This window comes from Chelonoidis abingdonii, chromosome 16, assembly GCF_003597395.2.
Source record: "Chelonoidis abingdonii isolate Lonesome George chromosome 16, CheloAbing_2.0, whole genome shotgun sequence".
NCBI lineage: Eukaryota > Metazoa > Chordata > Testudines > Testudinidae > Chelonoidis > Chelonoidis abingdonii.
Genome location: NC_133784.1, coordinates 19,975,468 through 19,995,209, shown reverse-complemented (window position 1 = coordinate 19,995,209; position 19,742 = coordinate 19,975,468). Strand labels below are relative to the sequence as shown.

The following is a 19,742-nucleotide window of genomic DNA, read 5'->3' as shown; positions in this document are numbered from 1 at the left end:
CAGAGGATGCTGAATGCTCCAAGGAGAGACCCAGGAGGTGAAGACGTGTGAGCTTCTTGCCCTGAACAAGTCTGCTCCAAGGGAGAGGAGGCTCCCAAAGTCCTGACTGGCTTTGTGGGGAGCAGTTCCAGAGCATCGCCCGGGGACTCCGTGACACCAGGCTATATGGAAGATCAGACTGGCCGATCTGATGGGCCCTTCCACCCTGAAACTCTATGAAACTGACTATGCCAGCTATGCCAGGCAGGAGGAAAGCAGTTCAGCACATGCTAAGGGCTAGGCAGGAGGTTCCAGGTGTGTTAGTTAGCGTGTGTTAACCTCCCTTCTTAGGTTGCAGGCGAGACAAGACCTTAGGGGAAGCCAGGCCTTGCCCTGCACCATTAACCCCAGTCTGAAACTGAGCAGCAACGGCAATGGCTTAAAACTCTTCTGGAGACCAGGTGTCACTTGGCACCATCTTCATCCTGGCCTGGCCAAGTCCGGGCAATGCTGGTTGGCTCCCTGGCTTAGGGGAGAACTCGGCCGCACTCGTAGCCTCTTCCCCCCTCAGCAAATAATCCAAACACGCTGGGATGGGGACCAGGTGCTGGGCAGCCAGGCCAGAGGCACTAGGGCTTGTTCCAGGGAATGGCAGCTGTGAGAATCTCTCAGGGAACATGCTGTGCAGGGAACAAACAGATAATAATGTGCAGGAACTCATGGGCTTTCCGTCCCCTGTCCCCTGCCCGCTGGTGGTGAGCGGGAGTGGGTGCTGCATGGGGGCTGGTGATGCCACTCACACCTGGAGCAAGCCTGGGGAAACCAGGGGGCAAGGCCCAGATTCCTGCTCTGGCCCATGGGAGTTGGGTGCCTGAATGCCTGTGAGGATCTGGGCCAACATCAGCCTCTTGTTCGGCCCTGATGGGCCACATCCGAAGAGCCCCGAAGCCCCTCCTGGCACTTCCATGAGACCTAGGGGCCTGCTCCAGGCTGGTTTCAAGGATCCCACATGGCCACTGTGCTGGGAGCTGGGGAAGGGGGGTTGCAGGAGGCCTCCCTGACATGGGAGTGGTGCTGAGCTGCCCTTCCTGGCAGGGGCTGACAATGACGTTTATTGAAATAATTCTCTGCTCACCTTTCAGCTGCATGGGGGAGCCCAGGGCTGGGCTAGTAGGGGCTGTGTGTTGGGAGTGAGGGGCATTGGCAGAGCTGTGAGGGGAGCCCAGGGCTGGGCTAGCAGGGGCTGCAGATTGGGAGCGAGGGGCACCAGCAGAGCTGGGGTGGGAGCCCAGGGCTGGGCTAGCGGGGGCTGCAGGTCAGGAGTGAGGGGCACCAGCAGAGCTGGGGTGGGAGCCCAGGGCTGGGCTAGCAGGGGCTGCAGGTTGGGAGTGAGGGGCACCAGCAGAGCTGGGGTGGGAGCCCCAGGGCTGGGCTAGCGGGGGCTGCAGGTCAGGAGTGAGGGGCACCAGCAGAGCTGCGGGGGAGCCCAGGGCTGGAATAGGGGCCTGCGGGTTGGGAGTGAGGGGCATTGGCAGAGCTGTGAGGGGAGCCCAGGGCTGGGCTAGCTGGGGCTGCAGTTTTGGAGTGAGGGGCACCAGCAGAGCTGGGGTGGGAGCCCAGGGCTGGGATAGCAGGGGCTGCAGGTTGGGAATGAGGGACACTGGCAGAGCTAGGCACGGTAGGTCCAGGGTGGGAAGAAAGAGCAACGGGGAGCTGCCAGATGGGGCTGAGGATCAGCAGCGAAGCTGTGGTGTCTTTGATCACTTCAGGGAGAACAAGACAGGATACAATTCTAACCTACATGCAGAAAGGCGACTTTGGGGAGCAGTGCTGTGTGTGGCGGGTGTCTGGACAATGCGGGCCCACGGCTCCTGCCGCAGGTCAACAGCACCAGCCCTGCTGACTAAGGCTTCGGAGCTAAGAGTTAATTATTTACCTGTGCCCCAGAGCTCCCTGCTGAGATCTGGCCCCATGGTGCTGGGTGCGGCCCGGGCACGGGGAGGGATGGACCCAGTGCTGAGAGCTGACAGACATGCAGCATGCAATGATTATCCCAGCCCTGACAGGTGTTGCTTTCCTGGAATACGGCTTCTGTTTGCAAACTCAGATGTCCCAAGCATGCCTCACCCGGCTGCTAATGAGAGATCTGGACAGAACTCGCTTCTTAACCTGCCTCGCTTCTTAACCTGATGGCCTGGAGGCGGTCTCTTCCCAGAGCCTGCCTTCATGTGATGGGGGAAGGTGGGAGATGGAACAGCTCAGATTCCAGCAGTGGCTAGCCAGACAGGGAAACTGAGCTATGACATGTTGTGTGCAGGGTCCAGAACAGAAGCCAGATCTCCTTGCCCATCTGTGGCTCTTTCCCATGGGACCACCTAACAGAAGCAGAGCCTCTAATGATAACCAATAGTCCTCCCTTGGCTTGAACTTGGATTTGGGGGCAAACTTGGGTTCTTCTCAGGTGACTTTCCCCACCTGGAAAGTATACTGGCAAATGGGGTGAAGTAATCATTACCTCTAGGGGGTCCTATTCCAACACTCTTTGGGATCCTTTCTGTTACAGCTGATGGCGGGGCCTATAAACTCCAGACCTAAAGAACAAGCTGAAAGCTGAGAAACGGTTGGAGAATATTAGCTAGACCCCAGGGCATGTTCCTGTCTCTCCTGTGTCTGCCTTTTCCAGCCGTTTCCTGGCTGATTAATGGGCTTGTCTGAGTCCTTCCTAAAGTGGTTTTTTAATCACCAGAAGCCTGAGCTCCAGGTACCAGCCAGGGTGGGTCCTTGGCAGCTGCTCTGTGTGAGCGCAGACTAGCTGAGTGCGTGTCACTGGCCAGGAGGCGGGGGTGGCCAGGTGGTCTGGCTGGAGCAGACACACCTGGAGTGCGCCCTGGATGGCTCAAGGACTGGACGCAGGGAGCTGGGACATTGTGTCTTTGGGACGCTGGCTCCAATGAGGGTGCCTGGAAGCTCTTAGCAACTAATGGCTGCCTGGTGATGTTCACAAGGTGAATGGGCTGTCCCAGCTTCTGACAGACAGGAGCCCTCTGGTTGTGCCCGCCACCCATGTTGCCCCTTGTTGGAAGTGTTATCTGAGGACCAAACAGACCAAGGGGGTATCTCAGGGAGGGATGAGGTGCAGGGGCTGGGTGCCTGGGGATAAAGATGGGCCCCTCCACCTGCAGCCCAGTGGCTTTGTTCCACCCCAGAGGTAGCTGCATTTCAATGGTGACTGATGCAGTCTCAGCAAGTTGCTTGTGTTGTCTCCTTTTTACACTCCTAGAGTGCTTTGGGATCCTTTATTTATTTGTATGACAGTAGCATTCAGGCACTGCAGCACGAGGCAGTCCCTGCCCCAGAGAGCTTGCGAGCTGACTAGCCAGGACAAGCCAAGGAAGGTTTTTTATCCTTGTTTGCCAGATGTGGAAACTGAGGCATAGGGCCTGAAGGTCCGACAGGGCATCTATGGGAAAGGCAGGAATGACCCCAGATCTCCTGCCCTACCCCCATCTATGGCTGTCACCCTGAGACTCCCCCCTTTGGTGGGCTGAAAGGCCCCAGGGCAGCCGCAAAGTTATTTTAATTATAACCATATTTTCCAAAGATGTTTGGCAGTAACAAACCCACAATGCCCCACTCAGCCCGAGGTGGGGGGCAGGGAGGGGGCTCCCCCTTGCCAGCAGCCTATAAAGACGCACTGTCCGTGCGAGCCGTTTCCCAGCGATTGGTGGGGAGGGGCGCATGGTCCCACAGAGGGAGCATTGTGCTGCTTGCCAAGGTGTCCCGCGCTCCTGGCCCCGGAGCCCAGTGAGCTGCCTCCACCAAGGCCTTGTTTCCAGTTCCTCTCCCTTCCTGCCCCGGCTGGTTGGCCTGGAGCTCCCCTACACTCCTTGGCTGGCACCGAGGCTGGCTGCTGCCAGCAGGGTCACCCGGGGGAGGGGGGTGGAGGAGGCAAGTGGGGCAATTTGCCCTGGGCCCCGCAGAGGCCCCCATGAGAATATAGTATTCTATAGTATTGCTACTTTTTTTTATGGAAGGGGCCCCCGAAATTGCTTTCCCCCGGCCCCCCTGAATCCTCTGGGCGGCCCTGGCTGCCAGCCCCAGCGGGGAGACTTTATTAATCCTCTGTCTCTCGTTAGCACTGAGCCATTTCCATACAAGCTGAGGCATGATGGACGCTGCTGAAAGGGGGACACACTGGGTTTCCCCTTGCTCACAAGAGGAGCAGGCCGTTATTCTTCCATTTCTTCCCCAGTCCTCAGCTGTCAGTCATTGAATGGAGCCATCCCAGTGGTGTTTGAAATGCCAGACCATGCTGCTGGGCCGGGCCACTCCTACCCCTTAGCACCACCCAGGTACTCCCCACCCACTAACCTCCAAGCACTGTGCAACAGAAATACCCCCAGTAGTACTGGTGGGGAAACTGAGGCACAGAGCAGGAGGACTCCGAGCTGCTTGTCCATCATGGGCTGAGAATAAGTACGGTAAGACATGGGAGGCGCCAGACGCTACGGTGATGGGCACCAGGTAAGCATCACAGACAGGCAGGCACTCCCACCTTGCGTCTAGCACTGGCTGCTGTTTGGCCAGCCAGAAGCAGAATGAGCGGCCCAAACCTGGGGGCACTGAGCTCTCTGCTGTGCTGGTCATAGTCAGATCAGCCACCCTCTGCTGCAGCCCCGCGTCTTGCTCGGGCACTGTGCTGTTCTGTTCTGGTCACTGAACGCTCCGCTGCCTAGGGGGACCTCACCTGCTGCCCTTTAGTGAACAAGGCTGGCAGCGTGTGCCGGGACTCTGGAGTCAGGAACTCATGCACCCAGTCTGTACCACACCCAGCAGTGTCGCCATGTGAACGGTCAACGGCAAAGAGCCAATGGGAAGCTAATTGCTGGGGGCTGAAATTGCTTCATGCTTGTCCTGCCTGGGGAGACCCTCGCACGAAGGGCCCTGGACCATGCAAAGCAGTATTGATATTTCCAGGCTAGCGCTTTGCAGCCTGTTGGGGTATCATAGCTTCCTACTCAGATTTGAACCTTAGCGTTCATAAAATGAGAAGCTAGCATGAAACCTCCAAGCTTAATTACCAGCTTGGATCTGATATCGCTGCCACCAGCCAAAAATTCCAGTGTTTTGGCTCACTCTGGTCTCCCCAAAACCTTCCCTGGGGGGACCCCAAGACTCAGATGCCCTGAGTCTTAAAGAAGGGAAATACACCCCTCCCCTTGTCTTCTCTTTACTTCTCCCAGGCTCCCTCCATGGGTTATCCTGAGATACTGTAGTTAAACTCACTGAATTAAAACAGAGAGGACATTTTATCCTCCCTCTCTTCTTCGTAGGCTGCAGCAGATTCACCTCCGTAAATCTAACAGAAGAGAATTGTCCCTTCCTTCGTTCCTGTAGCCTACCAGAGAAAACTCAAACAGGGCTTAAAAAGAAAGCTTATATAAAAAGAAAGAAAAACACATAAACATAGTCCTTGTATCAGGTGACATACAGGGTCAATTATTAAAGAAAATTATGAATAAACAGGCCTTATGTCAAAAAGAAATAGCAATGTTAAAACATTCCAGCAAACTACACAATGTAAAACAAAAAAACAATAAAAGCTATTGTCTTATACCTGTACTTACAACTGGAAACAGAAGATTAGAGCTTGAAGATAGAAGATGCCCTCTTATAGCCGCGAGAGACAGACAAAGACACACACCAAAATTCCCTCCCTGAGTTTTGAAAATCTGGTTTCCTGATTGGTCTCTGGTGCGGTGGTTTGGTTCCTTTGTTAACCCTTACAGGTGAAAGAAACATTACGCGCTAGCTATCTTTATGACACGGGGGTCTCTCCCACTGCTGAAATGTGGCAACCTGAGGTTGGCCCATAGCAGCTGTTGTAGGCAGCAACATCACATGAGTAGCTTGGGCCAGGAAGTGCAGCAGGATGCCTGGTATCCAGCCGAAAGTGCAGGGGAGACCTAGAAATCCAAGCTGGCAGCTCCCCGACACAAGGCCACCAGAGGATTCAGGGGGTCTAGGAAAGGCAGATTTCAAGGGGCCCTTTCATAAAAAGTTGCAATAATATAGAATACTATATTCTGTGGGGCCCTGTGGGGACCTGGCGCAAATTGCCCACTTTCGCCCTGCTTCTGGGGGAGGCCCTGGTCAGATCACTGCAGATCCCGCCGTGCAGTGCAGCGCAGCAGAGCAAAGACACAGCGTGCCTGCTGGGCCCAGCATCCCCTGGAGACGCTGCGTCAGAGAGGAGGGACACAACAGGTTCCAAGGCAGAGCTTGGGCCGTTTAGGCAGGGTTGGGAGGATGGATTTGCATCCAGACGCCAAAGCTTCTGGGTGTGGGGATGCCCAGGGCTGGGGCTCAGTTTATTAGGAGAAGGAGAGTGCCCGTGGACATAATGCCATTGGCTGGGGTGCTGGTCATGCGCGCCTATTGGACTGAGGCCCATGGCCCTGCCCATTGTGCTGTTCGTGGCGCCCTAATGCACTGGCTGGATGTCCTGAAGCCAGCCAGACGTCATGGCGGCTTTAATAGGCACATACCTGTGGTGCAGGGGCTGGGGCCTTTATTAAGTGACGTGGAGTTTCCCAGGCAAAGTGCATGTGGGGCCGCGGAGAAGCCTCAGCCTTTTTAAAGGCATCCAGTCCACGGCAGAGCTCACCAAGGGCAGCTAACAATAGGCAATTTTGACTATCAGCGGTTTCTGGATGGAATGTTCTTCAGAAAATTCTGCCCAGCTCTAGTCTCAAGCTTTGTTTTTTAGGCAGTCTTTGGGGATTGCAGCTTTCCTCTGTCTTAGCACCCTTTCTGAGTAAGGGATCTGCAGTCGTCAAACTACCTTGGCCTTAGAACTTTAGAACTAGATATTGGCCCACCAAATCTTCCCCGTACCTAATGCATCTTCGAGAATTGCCTTCGAAAGAAGTGGACCCTTGCTTATGTTTCACACTTTGGAAACTTGTGCAGTTAAAGCATAGTTAACTTGCAGCGACGTTGGCCAAGGGTCCTTCTAAATCACTTATTGCTTTGTTTATAGATAAAGCACATAGATATACATATCTAGAGAAATCATGAAGCTGCATTCAGGCCATATCTCACTTTTCTTACTATTGTTATTTGAAGAGTCCTTTTGTTCTATGTTTAGCACCTTCTGCAGAGTTCCCTTGTTTGCACCCTGTCTTGCTGATCCAGTCTTTGTCTTCTGTTCTGGAGCAAGCCTCCATTTTAACAAGAAATTTTAACAGTTTTGTCTATTTCTGTCCTTTCTCTGGGTTTTTTCACGTTCTTCCTCTATGGGTTTGTTTACGGTGGATCAGAGTCACTAGTGCTGCATGCGCATGCACCTTCTAACACTACATCTCAGTACTTGGTATATATGTATTGCTGATATTGTGCACCAGTCTGGGCAAGGCAGCCTCACATATTAATAATCTGGACATCAGCTTAATTCCCATGATGGAGATGATACTTGGAACATTAATCAAACCTGTTCAATGGCTTTGTCCACCCTGCCACATATATCATACCCGATGCGGAGAGGAAAGAGAGACGTACTCGTGGTTTACTAGTGGTATATGAGCAGATTGTTGGATGTCATTACATTCTATGAGGTACTACTTCCTAGATATTTCTTCTATAATTAATTTTTTGAACTTTTAATCTCTTTGGTGATGGCTTCGTCTTACTGAAAGACTCTTCGCCTATGTCACCATCCTCATTCAATTCTTTGAGTTGTTTTTAGGACTGAAGAATTCTATGATAATGTGCATAATGTCCTTATTTACTTACCACTTCTTCTTCAATTTAATTATACTTGTTACACTGTTAAGTTACTCTACCCGGACATCGTCGTCGTTTACCCCGAACTCAATGATCCACATGGGTATTGTTTCTGTGAAACCGTGGCTGGTCAGTACTATCTCTACACCCTTTGAATTTATTGAGAGACACACAGTACAACTAAAGACCTTTTCCTGTAAATCAGTGTCTGCTTCAATGGTTTGCTGGTGGTCTTAATGCATAGATTTTGGGTCTAACTTATAACACTGTTCAATGCAGCTTTTCTCTGCTCTACATGCACCACTGTTAGCATAAAGTGTGAAGATGTCCTTACTGGCCCCTCTAATACTAGGCGGGGCTGAGAGCTGTGTGGTGTGTGTGTGTTTATCTGCGCCTCGGTCGGTTTCATCCCTCTTATCCACTTTCGCCCTGCCAGTCCACCGACCTTAGATGTGGCTTCGGTTGTGTGTTGAGAGAATGAACAGGGGAACTCTCCTGTTGGCGTAGGAGCTATCTCTCCTTGTGCTCAGTTTCTTGTGTGGACCGTGCCTTCTGCCAGCATCTTTCTCTTTCCTGGAGCTCTACTGCCTCTCATGCATTTTGCTTATTTTGCACGTTGCATCTGAGCCCGTTACTTAATAGCTTTGTTCTTTCCTTTCGTTAGACCTTCCTACCTATGGAATGAAAGACCATGCACCAGGCACGCACCTTTGACAGCCACGACAGCCCTGAGGGATTACCAGTAACTGTAGCGAAGTCCTTTGCCGTTAGTTCGTGTAGAAAATTATGAATAAACAGCCTTATTCAAAAGAAATACAATTTCTTTAAAACATTCCAGCAAACTACACACATGTAAATACAAAAAAACAATAAAAGCTATGTCTCTATACCTGTATTACAACTGAGAAACAGAAGAGATAGAGCTTGAAATAGAAAGATCCCTCTTATAGCGAGAGACATGACAAAAGACACACACCCCAAATTCCCTCCCTGAGTTTTGAAAAATCTGGTTTCCTGATTGGTCCTCTGGTCAGGTGTTTGGTTCCCTTTGTTAACCCTTTACAGGTGAAAGAAACATTAACCCTTAGCTATCTGTTTATGACACGGGGTCTCTCGCCCACTGCTGAAATGTGGCCACCCCTGAGGTGGCCCATAGCAGCTGTTTAGCAGCAACATCACATGAGTAGCTTGGGGCCAGGAAGTGCAGCAGGCTCCTGTATCCAGCTGAAAGTGCAGGGGAGACTAGAAATCCAGCTGGCAGCTCCCCGGACACCAAGGCCACCCAGAGGATTCAGGGGGTCTAGGGTAAAGCAATTTCAGGGGCCCCTTTCATAAAAAAAGTTGCAATAATATAGAATACTATATTCTCGTGGGGGCCCCTGTGGGGCCTGGGGCAAATTGCCCCACTTGCCCCTGCTTCTGGGGAGGCCCTGTCAGACACTGCAGATCCCCGCGTGCAGTGCAGCCAGCAGAGCAAGACACAGCGTTGCCTGCTGGGCCCCGGCATCCCCTGGAGCTGCAGCAGAGAGGAGGGACACCACAGTTCCAGGCCAGAGCTTGGCCTTTAAGGCAGGGTTGGGAGATGGATTTGCATCCAGACCCAAAGCTCTGGGGTGTGGGGATGCCCAGGGCTGGTGCCTCAGTTTATTAGCAAAGGAGAGGCTGCCCTGGACATAACTGCCATCTGGCTGGGGTGCTGGTCATGCCGCCATTGGATCTGATGGCCCATGGCCCTGCCCATTGTGCTGTCGTGCGCCCTAGCACTGCTGGATGTCCCTGAACCAGCCAGGCACTTTTCAATGGGGCAAGTGCACCCTGTGGTGTCAGGGGCTGGGCCTTTAAGGACTGAGTTTCCCAGGCAAAGTGCATGTGGGGCGCTGAGAAGCTCAGCCTTTTAAAGGCCCAGTCCCCACGGCAAGCTCACCAAGGGCAGCCTCTTTGCACAAATGTTACAGCTAAAGGGGCTACTGACTGTGCGGCTTGGTGGAAGCATGGTCCTCGCTGATTAATAATCACTGTCCCAATGACAGCAGGAGACCTCCAAGGGCAGCCAGACCCCATGGACTGACCCTGCCCATGGGTCACCCCCAGAGTTTCCACCCAGAATCTTTACCATCATAGCATTGGTTTCTAGTGCTGGAAATAAAGGTGGTGGTAGCCTCAGGGCCGACAAGGGGTGCGGGGAAGCTGGTACAAATTACCAGGGCCCAGTGGTCCGGAAGGGGGCCTGGGGCCTGGCTTTCCCAGCTTCCCTGGCTTCGGCGGCCCTGTTTAACTGGTCCGCCCTTCCTGGGGGGCCTGAAAAAAAATTTTCACCTGGGCCTGAACCTGCTCTTGGAGGCCCTGGGTAGCTGTAGTAGACTTTTATCTTTCAGCAGCTCAGTCATGACAAAGGGCTGTGACGTGCCCTTTGCCAAGGTGCTGGAACCACTGTTTTCCACCCAGCTAGCTGGTAGCATGGAATCAGCGGGGAGGTCAGGGCAGAGCCATAAGAACGACCAGGCTGGGTCGGATCAGTCATAGAATCATAGAAGATTAGAGTTGGAAGAGACCTCAAGAGGTCATCTAGTCCAACCCCCTGCTCAAAGCAGGACCAATCCCCAACTAAATCATCCCAGCCAGGGGTTTGTCAAGCCTGACCTTAAAAACCTCTAAGGAAGGAGATTCCACCACCTCCCTAGGTAACCCATTCCAGCGCTTCACCACCCTCCTAGTGAAAACGTTTTTCCTAATATCCAACCTAGACCTCCCCCACTGCAACTTGAGACCATTGCTTCTTGTTCTGTCATCTGCCACCACTTCAGATAGAACAACCCATAGCTTCGCATCCTTTTTGCAACCCCCTTTTAGGTAGTGAAGGCTGCTTATCAAATCCCCCTCACTCTTCTGATTCTGCAGACTAAATAACCCCAGTTCCCTCAGCCTCTCCTCAAAGTCATGTGCCCCAACCCCCTAATTCATTTTTTGTTGCCCTCTGCTGACTATCTCCAATTAGTCCGATTTCTTCGGGGCGGGGAGGTGGCGGCGCGACTGAATGCAATATTCAGTATTACCTCACCGGTTGTCGAATAATAGAGTCGGGAATAATCACTTCCCTCAATGTGCTGCATGCCTACTACTAATGCAGCCCAATATGCCCTTAGCCTTCCGTTGGCCCACCAAGGGCACACTGCTGACTCGTATCAGCTTCTCGTCCACTGTAATCCCCAGCCTCTCCTGCAGAACTGCTCTAGCCATCAGCCCTAGTCTGTACAGTGGCATGGATTTTTCCGTTCTAATGCAGGACTCTGCACTTGTCGAACCTCATCAGATTTCTTTTGGCCCAAGCCTCCAATTTGTTCTAGCACTCTGACCCTATCCTACTCTCCAGTCTTCTACCTCTCCCTCAGCTTAGTGTCAGCTGCAAAACCTGCGAGGTTGCAACCATCCCATCATCCAGATCATTAATAAAGATTGTTGAACAAAACAGCCAGGACTGACCCCTGGGGCACTCGCCTTGGTATCGGCTGCCAACTAGACATCGAGCCGGTTGATCATTACTTCATTGAGCCTGACAGTCATACCACTTCTATCCACCTTATAGTCACCTCATCCAGCCCATACTTCTTTCAACTTGCTGGCCAGAATACTGTGGGAGACTGTATCAAAAGCTTTGCTAAAGTCAAGATATATCACATCCACTGCTTTCCAGATATCCACAGAGCCAGTTATCTCATCATAGAAGGTAATCAGGTTGGTCAGGCATGACTTGCCCTTGGTGAATCCATGTTGACTGTTCCTGATCACCTTCCTCTCCTCCAAGTGCTTCAAAATGATTTCCTTGAAGACCTGCTCCATGATTTTTCCAGGGACTGAAGTGAGACTCACCGGTCTGTAGTTCCCCAGATTCTCCTTCTTCCCTTTTTTAAAGATGGGCACTACATTTGCCTTTTTTCAGTCATCTAGGACCTCCCCCGATCCCCAGAAGTTTTCAAAGATAATGGCCAATGATTCTACAATCACATCCGCTAACTCCCTCAGCACTCTTGGATGCATTAGATCTGGCCCCATGAACATGTGCATGTCCAACTTTTCTAAATAGTCCTTAACCTGTTCTATCACCACTGAGGGCTGCTCACCTCCTCCCCATGCTATGTTACCCAGGACAGCAGTGTGGGAGCTGACCTTGTCTGTGAATGGTTCATCTTGCCCAGTATCCTGTCTCTAAGCTTCCAGGAGAGTGGTCCCCTCCTGGCTTCTGGCAGTCAGAAGTTTAGGGTCACCCCAAGTGTGGGGTGGCATCCTTAGCCATCTTAGCCAATGTCCACTGATGGACCTATCTCCCATGGACTTATCTAGTTCTCTTTTGAACCCTGTTATACTTTTGACCATCACAATATCCCCTGGCAATGAGTTCCGCAGGTTAATTGTGTGTTGTGTGAAGAAGTCCTTCCTCTTTATTGTATGAAACCTGCTGCTTGTTCATTTCATCGGGTGAACCTTGGTTCTTGTGTTGTGGGACAGGGTGAATAACACTTCTCTACTCATCTTCTCTTCATCGGTCATGATTTCATCGACCTTTCTCACATCCCCCGTCAGCCATCTCTTGTCTAAGCTTTACAGCCCTGCTCTGTCCAGCCTCTCCTCACATGGAAACTCTTCCATACCCTGGATCATACTTGGTGCCCTTCTCTGAACCTTTTCCAGCTCCGTTCTCTCCTGGGACTACCAGACCTGGGCACAGAATTCCAGGGGTGGGCGCTCCAGGGGGTTATATAGCAGTGTGATGGCAGGGGTGCTGCTGGCAGCTGGAAAGGGGCCAGCTTAGTGCTTGAGCTTACTCCACAGACGTGCTGGCCTCCCAGGTGGGCGCTGGCATGGCAGGTGGGGGTGGTAAGAATGCCACCCTGGAAGCAGCCTGGGCTTGGAGTGCTCGAGGATCCCTGTAGGGAGCCAGCACAGAGCGCAGGTCTGATGGGCTCAGCTGGGGGCTGGGTGAGTTGCCGCTCCCAGGTGTTTTTCACAGTTGTGCCCAGATGGAGTCCATCAGGGTGACCCGATGGAGACGAGGTGAATGACGGACTGGCCATCTAGGGCCATCTCTGAGTGCCTCTCACAGAAGGGTAGCATCCTCCCCCCACCTGGATGCCACTGGAAACCAGTGGTACCAAGCCAGGTTCTCCTCTCTCCCTGCCCGCCCCCATAGAGCTGTGCCCAACACAGGGTGGGTGGGGGCAATGCCGTGGCATGCTATGCACTGCCCGGTGGTGGGAGACAGCTCATCAGCTCTCACCAGTCCCCAGTCAGATGTCCTTCCAGTGCCCATGGGGAAGCCCCTGGATGTGTCAGCTTCGATCTGATGTCCCATTAGCAGCAGGCCCAGGAAGGGTCAATGCGGATACCCCCCTTGCCATAGCCCTGGGCAGATGCAGGACCCTGTGATTAGCCTGGCTCTGTGGCTGCCGGTTGGGAAGGGAGGGCAGCTGGATGGCAGCAGGCTGGGAGTGACCCCGCTGGCATTTCCACATGCCCAGGGGGAGACCAGTTTAGACCTGGAAGCCAGCCCAAGGTGGGATTTCAGGCAGGTCAGGCTCCAAGCCCACAGCCCGGATCCATGTTATTCTATTTGTGTTCCCAGCCCCATTGAGCCCCGATCTGTGCTCTGCCGCCTGGCCCAGCCCTATGGGGAGATGTCGTTGTCCAGGGTCTCAAAAGGAGCATGACTGACTTTCCTTCCTTCCCACAGCCAGCGCCGTCACCCCAGTGAGTCCAGCAGAGATGGATCCCGCAGAGATCCCCATCCAGATGGAGCTGGTGGAGCTGGTGCCCAACGGGAAATATGCTGTGAATGCCTCGGCCATCCCCTTGGTGGGGAATGCCAGGTAACCCCAGCACATGGGCAGAGGGCAGGGGCTTGCCTGGCTGCAGCCAGCTGAGAGACAGAGTCATTCTGTCTTCCTGCGCCTGGCAGGGGATGGGTTAGGAACCCTTGCCAGAGCTAGGCACAGTGAAGGCAGGTGCCATGCAAGTGTCCCGTTTGCTGCTCTACCAGTGCTTCTCACTCCCGACCTGCAGCCCCCTGTTAGCCCAGCCCTGGGCTCTTCCCAGCCCCTAACTCTGCCGGTGCCCCTCACTCCCAACCCACAGCCCCCAGCTAGCCCAGCCCTGGGCTTCCTGCCTCCCACCCACAGCCCAGCTCTGCTGATGTCTCCCACTCCTGCCCCATGACCCTCCTCCCCACAGCTCTGCAACAGGCAGCCAAGAAAACGAAGGGGGGTGGGGGCTGATCCCTGTCTAGGGTCTTGGTGGAGCAGCCCCATGGATCCCGTACGAGAAGGCTGGGCGTTCAGAGACGAGCCAGAAGGACTGAGTGGCCGGCGAGGTAGATTGATGGGGAGTCCGGCTGAGCGGCAGTGTGAGGGGGACACAAGCAGGCACAGGTGGGGGGCAGGCAGCTAAGCTGCATGGGCAGGTCCTGCATGGTGCAGTCTGACCTAAAAGGGCCAGCTCCAGCCTGAGCCTTGGGAAGAATTTGCTTCTAAGGAGGAGAATGATGGGACTAGACACCCCAGTGCAGCCAGGAGCAGTGGGAGTCTATTAAGACTGGACACAGGAGAGCTGGGATCTGCTGCCTTGTGGGGTGATGCTGAGGAAGTCCCAGCCCCTCTCTGCCTCAGTTTCCCCAGGGGATCCTGGTGCTCACCCTGCCTGGAGGCAGGGGCAACTCCAGGCACCAGCGCACCAAGCGCGTGCCTGGGGCGGCAAGTTGCAGGGGGCAGCCTGCTGGTCGCTGTGAGGGCGGCAGTCAGGCTGTCTTAGGTGGCATGCCTGCGAGAGGTCCACTGGTCCCACAGTTTTGGTGGCAATTTGGCGGCGGATACGCCAAAGGCGTGGGACTAGGGACCTCCTGCAGGTGTGACGCCGAATCTGCATTACCAGTGGACCTCCCGCAGGGGCCCCGCCAAAAGCCGCCTGACTGCCATGCTTGGGGCGGCAAAATACATAGAGCCACACCTGCCTGGAGGCAGGGCCGGCTTTAGGCCGATTCGCCCAAGTCCTGGGAATTGGGCCCCGTGCCTTAGGCACCTTTTTAATTTTTTTTACTTCCTCCGGCTGCCATCTGTCTGCTCCGGAGTCTTCCGTGACCCCACTCCCCTGAACAAAGCGCAGGCGGGAGCGCGGCTGCCCCACAGCCCTGCTTTCCCAGCTGGAGCTCCGGCTGGAGCGCAGCAAGCCCTGTGGCCCCCTGTCCTGGCTGGAGCTCCAGCCAGACCACGGCAAGCCCTACCCTGCAGCCCTGCTCTCCTGGCTGGTGCTCTGGGCCCTTTAAATAGCCCCCAGAGCCCCGCTATTTAAAGGGCCAGGGCTCCAGCTGTCTTTGCCACCCCGGTCCTTTAAATAGCCACCGGAGTCCTGTCACCGTCATGCATTCCCCAGGGCTCCCGCGGCTATTTAAAAGGTCTGGAGCGGGGTAGAAGCAGGGGAGCCCTGGGCCCTTTAAATAGCCCCCAGAGTCCTGGGATAGCAAGGGGTTTGGGGGCTCTTTAAAGTGCCGGGGCTCCAGCTGCCTCTGCTGCACCCCCTGCCCTACCTGCATCAGCCCCGCCCCCTTTGCCTTGAACCAGCTCTGCACCTCCTGCCCACAGTCAGCCCCTGCCAAACTCCCTGCCCTGTCTCCAGCCAACCCCTCCCACACCCCCCTGCAGCCCTGCCCAAAGCCAGCCAGCCCCACACACACCCCTGCCCATACCAGCCCTGCCCTACCCGCACCCAGCCCCGCACCCCCTGCCCTGTCTCCAGCCAACCCCTGCTGCACCCCCTTGCCTGAAGCCAGCTAGGCCCACACTCCTCTGTCTACAGCCCTGCCAACCCCTGCTGCACTCCCCTGCGGCCCTGCCTGAAGCCAGCCTGCCCCACACTCCCCTGTCTCCAGTCAGCCCCGCACTCCTTGCCTTGCCTGCAGCCAGACCCTACCTCCAGTCAGCCCCATGTCCACTGCTGCCTTGCAGTTCCCAGGGCAGTAACCTTTTACATCTGCTTCAACGATGGGGGCAGGGAGCAGCTGGGACCCACACATGTGCACACCCGCAGGGAGTGGCGGGGACCCACACACGTGAAACGGCGGTCATTAATAGCCAATCAACAGCATATATAATGCAATGTACATAATATATGATTTTATTATTTATATAGTTATGGAAAGTAAATAATACATGGAAGAAATGAAAGGCTTTTTTTTTAAGACTTTTTTTTTTTCAGTCATCCCTGCCAGGGCCCCGTCGAAAATGTTTGAACTGGGCCCTGCACTTCCTAAAGCCGGCCCTGCCTGGAGGGGATCGTGTTTGTGGGGCACTTTGAGCTCCTTGGAGTATTGGTGCTGAAGGAGGGTGAGGGATTGGTGCCAGTCACTCAGGGACCCTCTGCTGTACCTCCTCCCCGCAGGGTGCTATCAGAGATAAGGCTCCCCAGGGGCAGGCTGGAGCCCCCTGGCCAGCAGAACACCCTGGAGTGGGAGCTGTCAGAGGTGGAGTGGCATGGCCTGTTCTGCCTTGTTGCCCAGGAGGTGGCATGGGCAGCCCAGGTGGCACCAGGGAAAGGTAGCACCCACTACAGTGCATGGTTTATGGGTCTTCTCTCCCCTCCACCTTACTCCAGGTTTGAAGAGCCCCAGCTCACGGTGGCGGAGATGGAGGAGTTCCTGCCCCAGGGCCCTGACAAGAAGCAGACCCACTTCACGGATGTGAGTCTGGGTGGGAGAGTGGCTGGTGGGGTGACTGCAGCCCAGGCACCTCCTCGCGCTGCTTGCCAAGAGCCTGGCCCTCAGGCAGGGCACAGACCCACTGCCCTTCACTGCAGAGTAGGGGCAGGGCAGGGGAGTGGGAGTCGGGAAATCCAGGTCCAGTCCCCTGCCACCATGGACTGCCCCCTGAGTTCATTCCCTGGGGCACAGAGAGAGCTGGAGAGATCTCCCAGGTTCTTTGGTTTCACCATAAACCTCCAGTTTAGCATGTGTGACCCATTTGTCCTCTAGTGGCTGGTATACCTAAAGGATAAAAGCCTACTACTGCTGCTCACAGCTTGTGCAATTTTTCCCTTAGCTCAAGTGATCAGAGCTCTTGCATTTAGTGCTGGTGACCCCTGGGGGTGGATAAGTAGGCTTGTTACATGGACTAGATGGCTGCCCTCTTGGCCTGCTCCCCAGGGATTGAGCTGGGTGCCAGGCTGCCCTGCAGGGGCCCAGAAGCAGGTTACTAACCCTAACTGACTGTGAGTTCTACACATAGATTTCACCAAATGTGAATTCCTCAGGCGCTAGAACAGGCTAATCCTGGAGTCACCGACCATCCCTTTCAGCACTCCGATTTATCCTGCCACCCAGGCGAGTCTGCTTTTGTCACAGAGGGTCCCTCACGCCAAGGATCACAGCAATAGTCAAGTTACTCCCAGCCCCAAGGGACCCGCCACCCCAGGTCAATTGCACCTTAGACCATAGGCACTGACTGGAGCACCCACAGAAAAAAAATGGTGGGTGCTGAGCAGCCTCCCTAGCAGTGCCTCCCGCTAGCGCCTCCTGCCCACCGGCGGGCCCTGCCGATCAGCACTTCCCCCTGCCCTGCAGCATCTTCCACCCGCTGCAATCAGCTGTTCCGTGGTGTACAGGAGGCACTGGGATGGATGAGGGAGAGGCGACGAGCAAGGGTGGAGCATGCTTAGGGCAGGGGATGGGAAGGGCAGGGAAGGAGCAGGAAGAGGCAGGGTGGGGTGAGGTCTGGGGGCAGAGGTGGAGTGGGAGCAGGGCCTAGGGTGGAGCAAGGGGGCACACCCCCCAGCGCATTAGGAAGTCGGTGCCTGTGCCTTAGATCTCACCCATAAACAGCTCCTGTAGCCAGTCCTGTAATAAATTCTCTAGTGCAGTGATACTCCGAATGAGGCTCAGGAGCCGCAAGTGGCTCTTTAACCTGTCTCCTGCGGCTGTTCACAACACATGATGTTAAAGCCCCATGTGATTTCATTATTAACCAATCCAAGTTAGTGACCAGTCAGGATGGTTGTACTGTGTTATTAACCGACTGTGGAATACTTGGCCAATCGTGCTGTGAGAATAGTGTGTAGATAGATAGATAGATAGATAGATATAGTCAATGAAACAAGGAATTCACGTGACTGGGGCCCTTTTGGGTCATGTTACTCGCTAATTTGGCCCCTGCCTGGCTGAGCTCGGAGTATCACAGCTGTACAGATGTATTGACTAGGAAAAGGAGAGAGGAGAGCTCTCTGAGAGATTAAAGCAGCTAAACACAGACACACCCAAATGAATTCCAGTCTTACATTTCAAAAAGTAATAGATGCTTCTCTGATAAGCAGGATCTATCTGTCCTTTGTGGCTAACCAAGGCTAAGCACTGGGAATCTCTTGCTTATGCCCAGGAATCCTTGCCCCTCAGAATCCAAGCAGCATAAAAGATCCAGTTCCTCTTTGTCAGGGCTTTTTATTCCTCCCCCTATTCTGCTTCGAGATGCAAATTCAGCTGCTGGGAGGAATTCAGGAGCCTGGCTCCTCTTGGGGTAGGGGGCAGCAACCAACAGAAATCTTTTGTCTTCTGCTGGTCCACAAGGGTTCAGCTGGTGTCACTGGGCCTCCTTGGCTGGGCCGGAGCTGACACCTCCCATTCACACTCCATTCATACTGGTTAGTGCTTCTCTCCTGTCTGGTGGTTGCCAGTTTCAGAGTAACCACTTCACCTCCTAGCATGGGACATAGGTATTATAAACCAGATTAATGCTGGCAGCGACTCACAGCATTCCAGCACATCCAACCACTAAGCCCATTTGTACAACGCTAATACCGAGGTTAATAAGGCTAACGCCCAGGCTGGCTCCAGCTGTGTGCTTGTCATGGGTCAGTCGACACCTAGGGGCCTTGGCATGAGCTGGCCCCTGATGTGCCAGCGTCACAGCGGGGCCTTCTAGATAAAAGAGCAGGAGCAACTACAGCTGGAGTTGAAGAGCCAGGCTGTGGAAGTGGGGCTCTCACGGAGGGGGCCCCCTAAGGCCTGCTGCCCAGAGGGGTGCAGCAGCTTAGGGCAAGGAGGCAGGATATTGAGGCAGAGGGATTACAAGGGAAATAACAGTCCCTAGGAAGGAGGAATGTACCCTGGACAGTGACGGAGTTGCTGGTACCAATAACATGGTAGTAGCCCAGAGGCACTGCCGATGGGCCCGGTCCCCACATTTCTGCAGCCAGAGGGTTAGCTGGAGTGCTCCGAAGGCATCGCTCTGTGTGAGTGGCAGGGGACATGGGGGTATTTCCAGCTAGGGGCATAGGGGGCCAGGCTTTGCCCAGCCACGGTGCGTGACCCGCTGTGTCCTGTCTGTGCAGTTCGAAGGGAAGACCTCCTTTGGCATGTCCATCTTCAACCTCAGCAATGCCATCATGGGCAGCGGCATCCTGGGGCTGGCATACGCCATGGCCAACACCGGCATCCTCCTTTTCCTGTGAGTGAAGCTCTCCACACGCCTTGTGCCGGGGGCCTGGGTGTGGCTGCGTGGGGGAGGGCTTGGCCCACACTTGGGGGCTGAATCTGCTCTTTGGCCTGTGTGGGTCCAAATGGGAAAGGACAATAACTCCTAGCTGAGCATGGCAGCAACGTGAGACCCTGGGCAGAGGGGTGGGTGGATACTAACCCAATGATGAGAACAGGGGTGTATGGGGATGGATGGATGGATGGATAAAGGGGTGTGTGGTGATGGATGGATGGATAGAAGGGTGTGTATAGGGATGGATGGATGGATAGAGGGGTGTATGGGGGATAGAAGGGTGTTATCATAGCTTTCCTACTCAGATCTGAACCTTAGAGTTCAGAAAATAAGATGCTAGTATGAAACCTCCAAGCTTAATTACCAGCTTGGATCTGATAGCGCTGCCACCAGCCAAAAATTTCCAGTGTTTGGCTCACTCTGGTCTCCCCAAAACCTTCCCTGGGGGGACCCCAAGACTCA

The 19,742-nt window shown here is 54.4% G+C and overlaps 1 protein-coding gene across 1 annotated transcript in view; it reads left to right on the top strand.

Annotated features, from left to right (window-relative positions):
• SLC38A3 (solute carrier family 38 member 3) overlaps positions 1-19,742 on the top strand; it is a 75,649-nt gene that overhangs the window by 22,259 nt on the left and 33,648 nt on the right. Inside the window, exons 2-4 of the mRNA XM_032799318.1 lie at positions 13,490-13,625; positions 16,399-16,483; positions 19,123-19,238. Coding sequence (XP_032655209.1) covers positions 13,522-13,625; positions 16,399-16,483; positions 19,123-19,238 — 305 coding nt within the window. The 5' untranslated portion in view covers positions 13,490-13,521. The remainder of the gene's footprint in view (positions 1-13,489; positions 13,626-16,398; positions 16,484-19,122; positions 19,239-19,742) is intronic.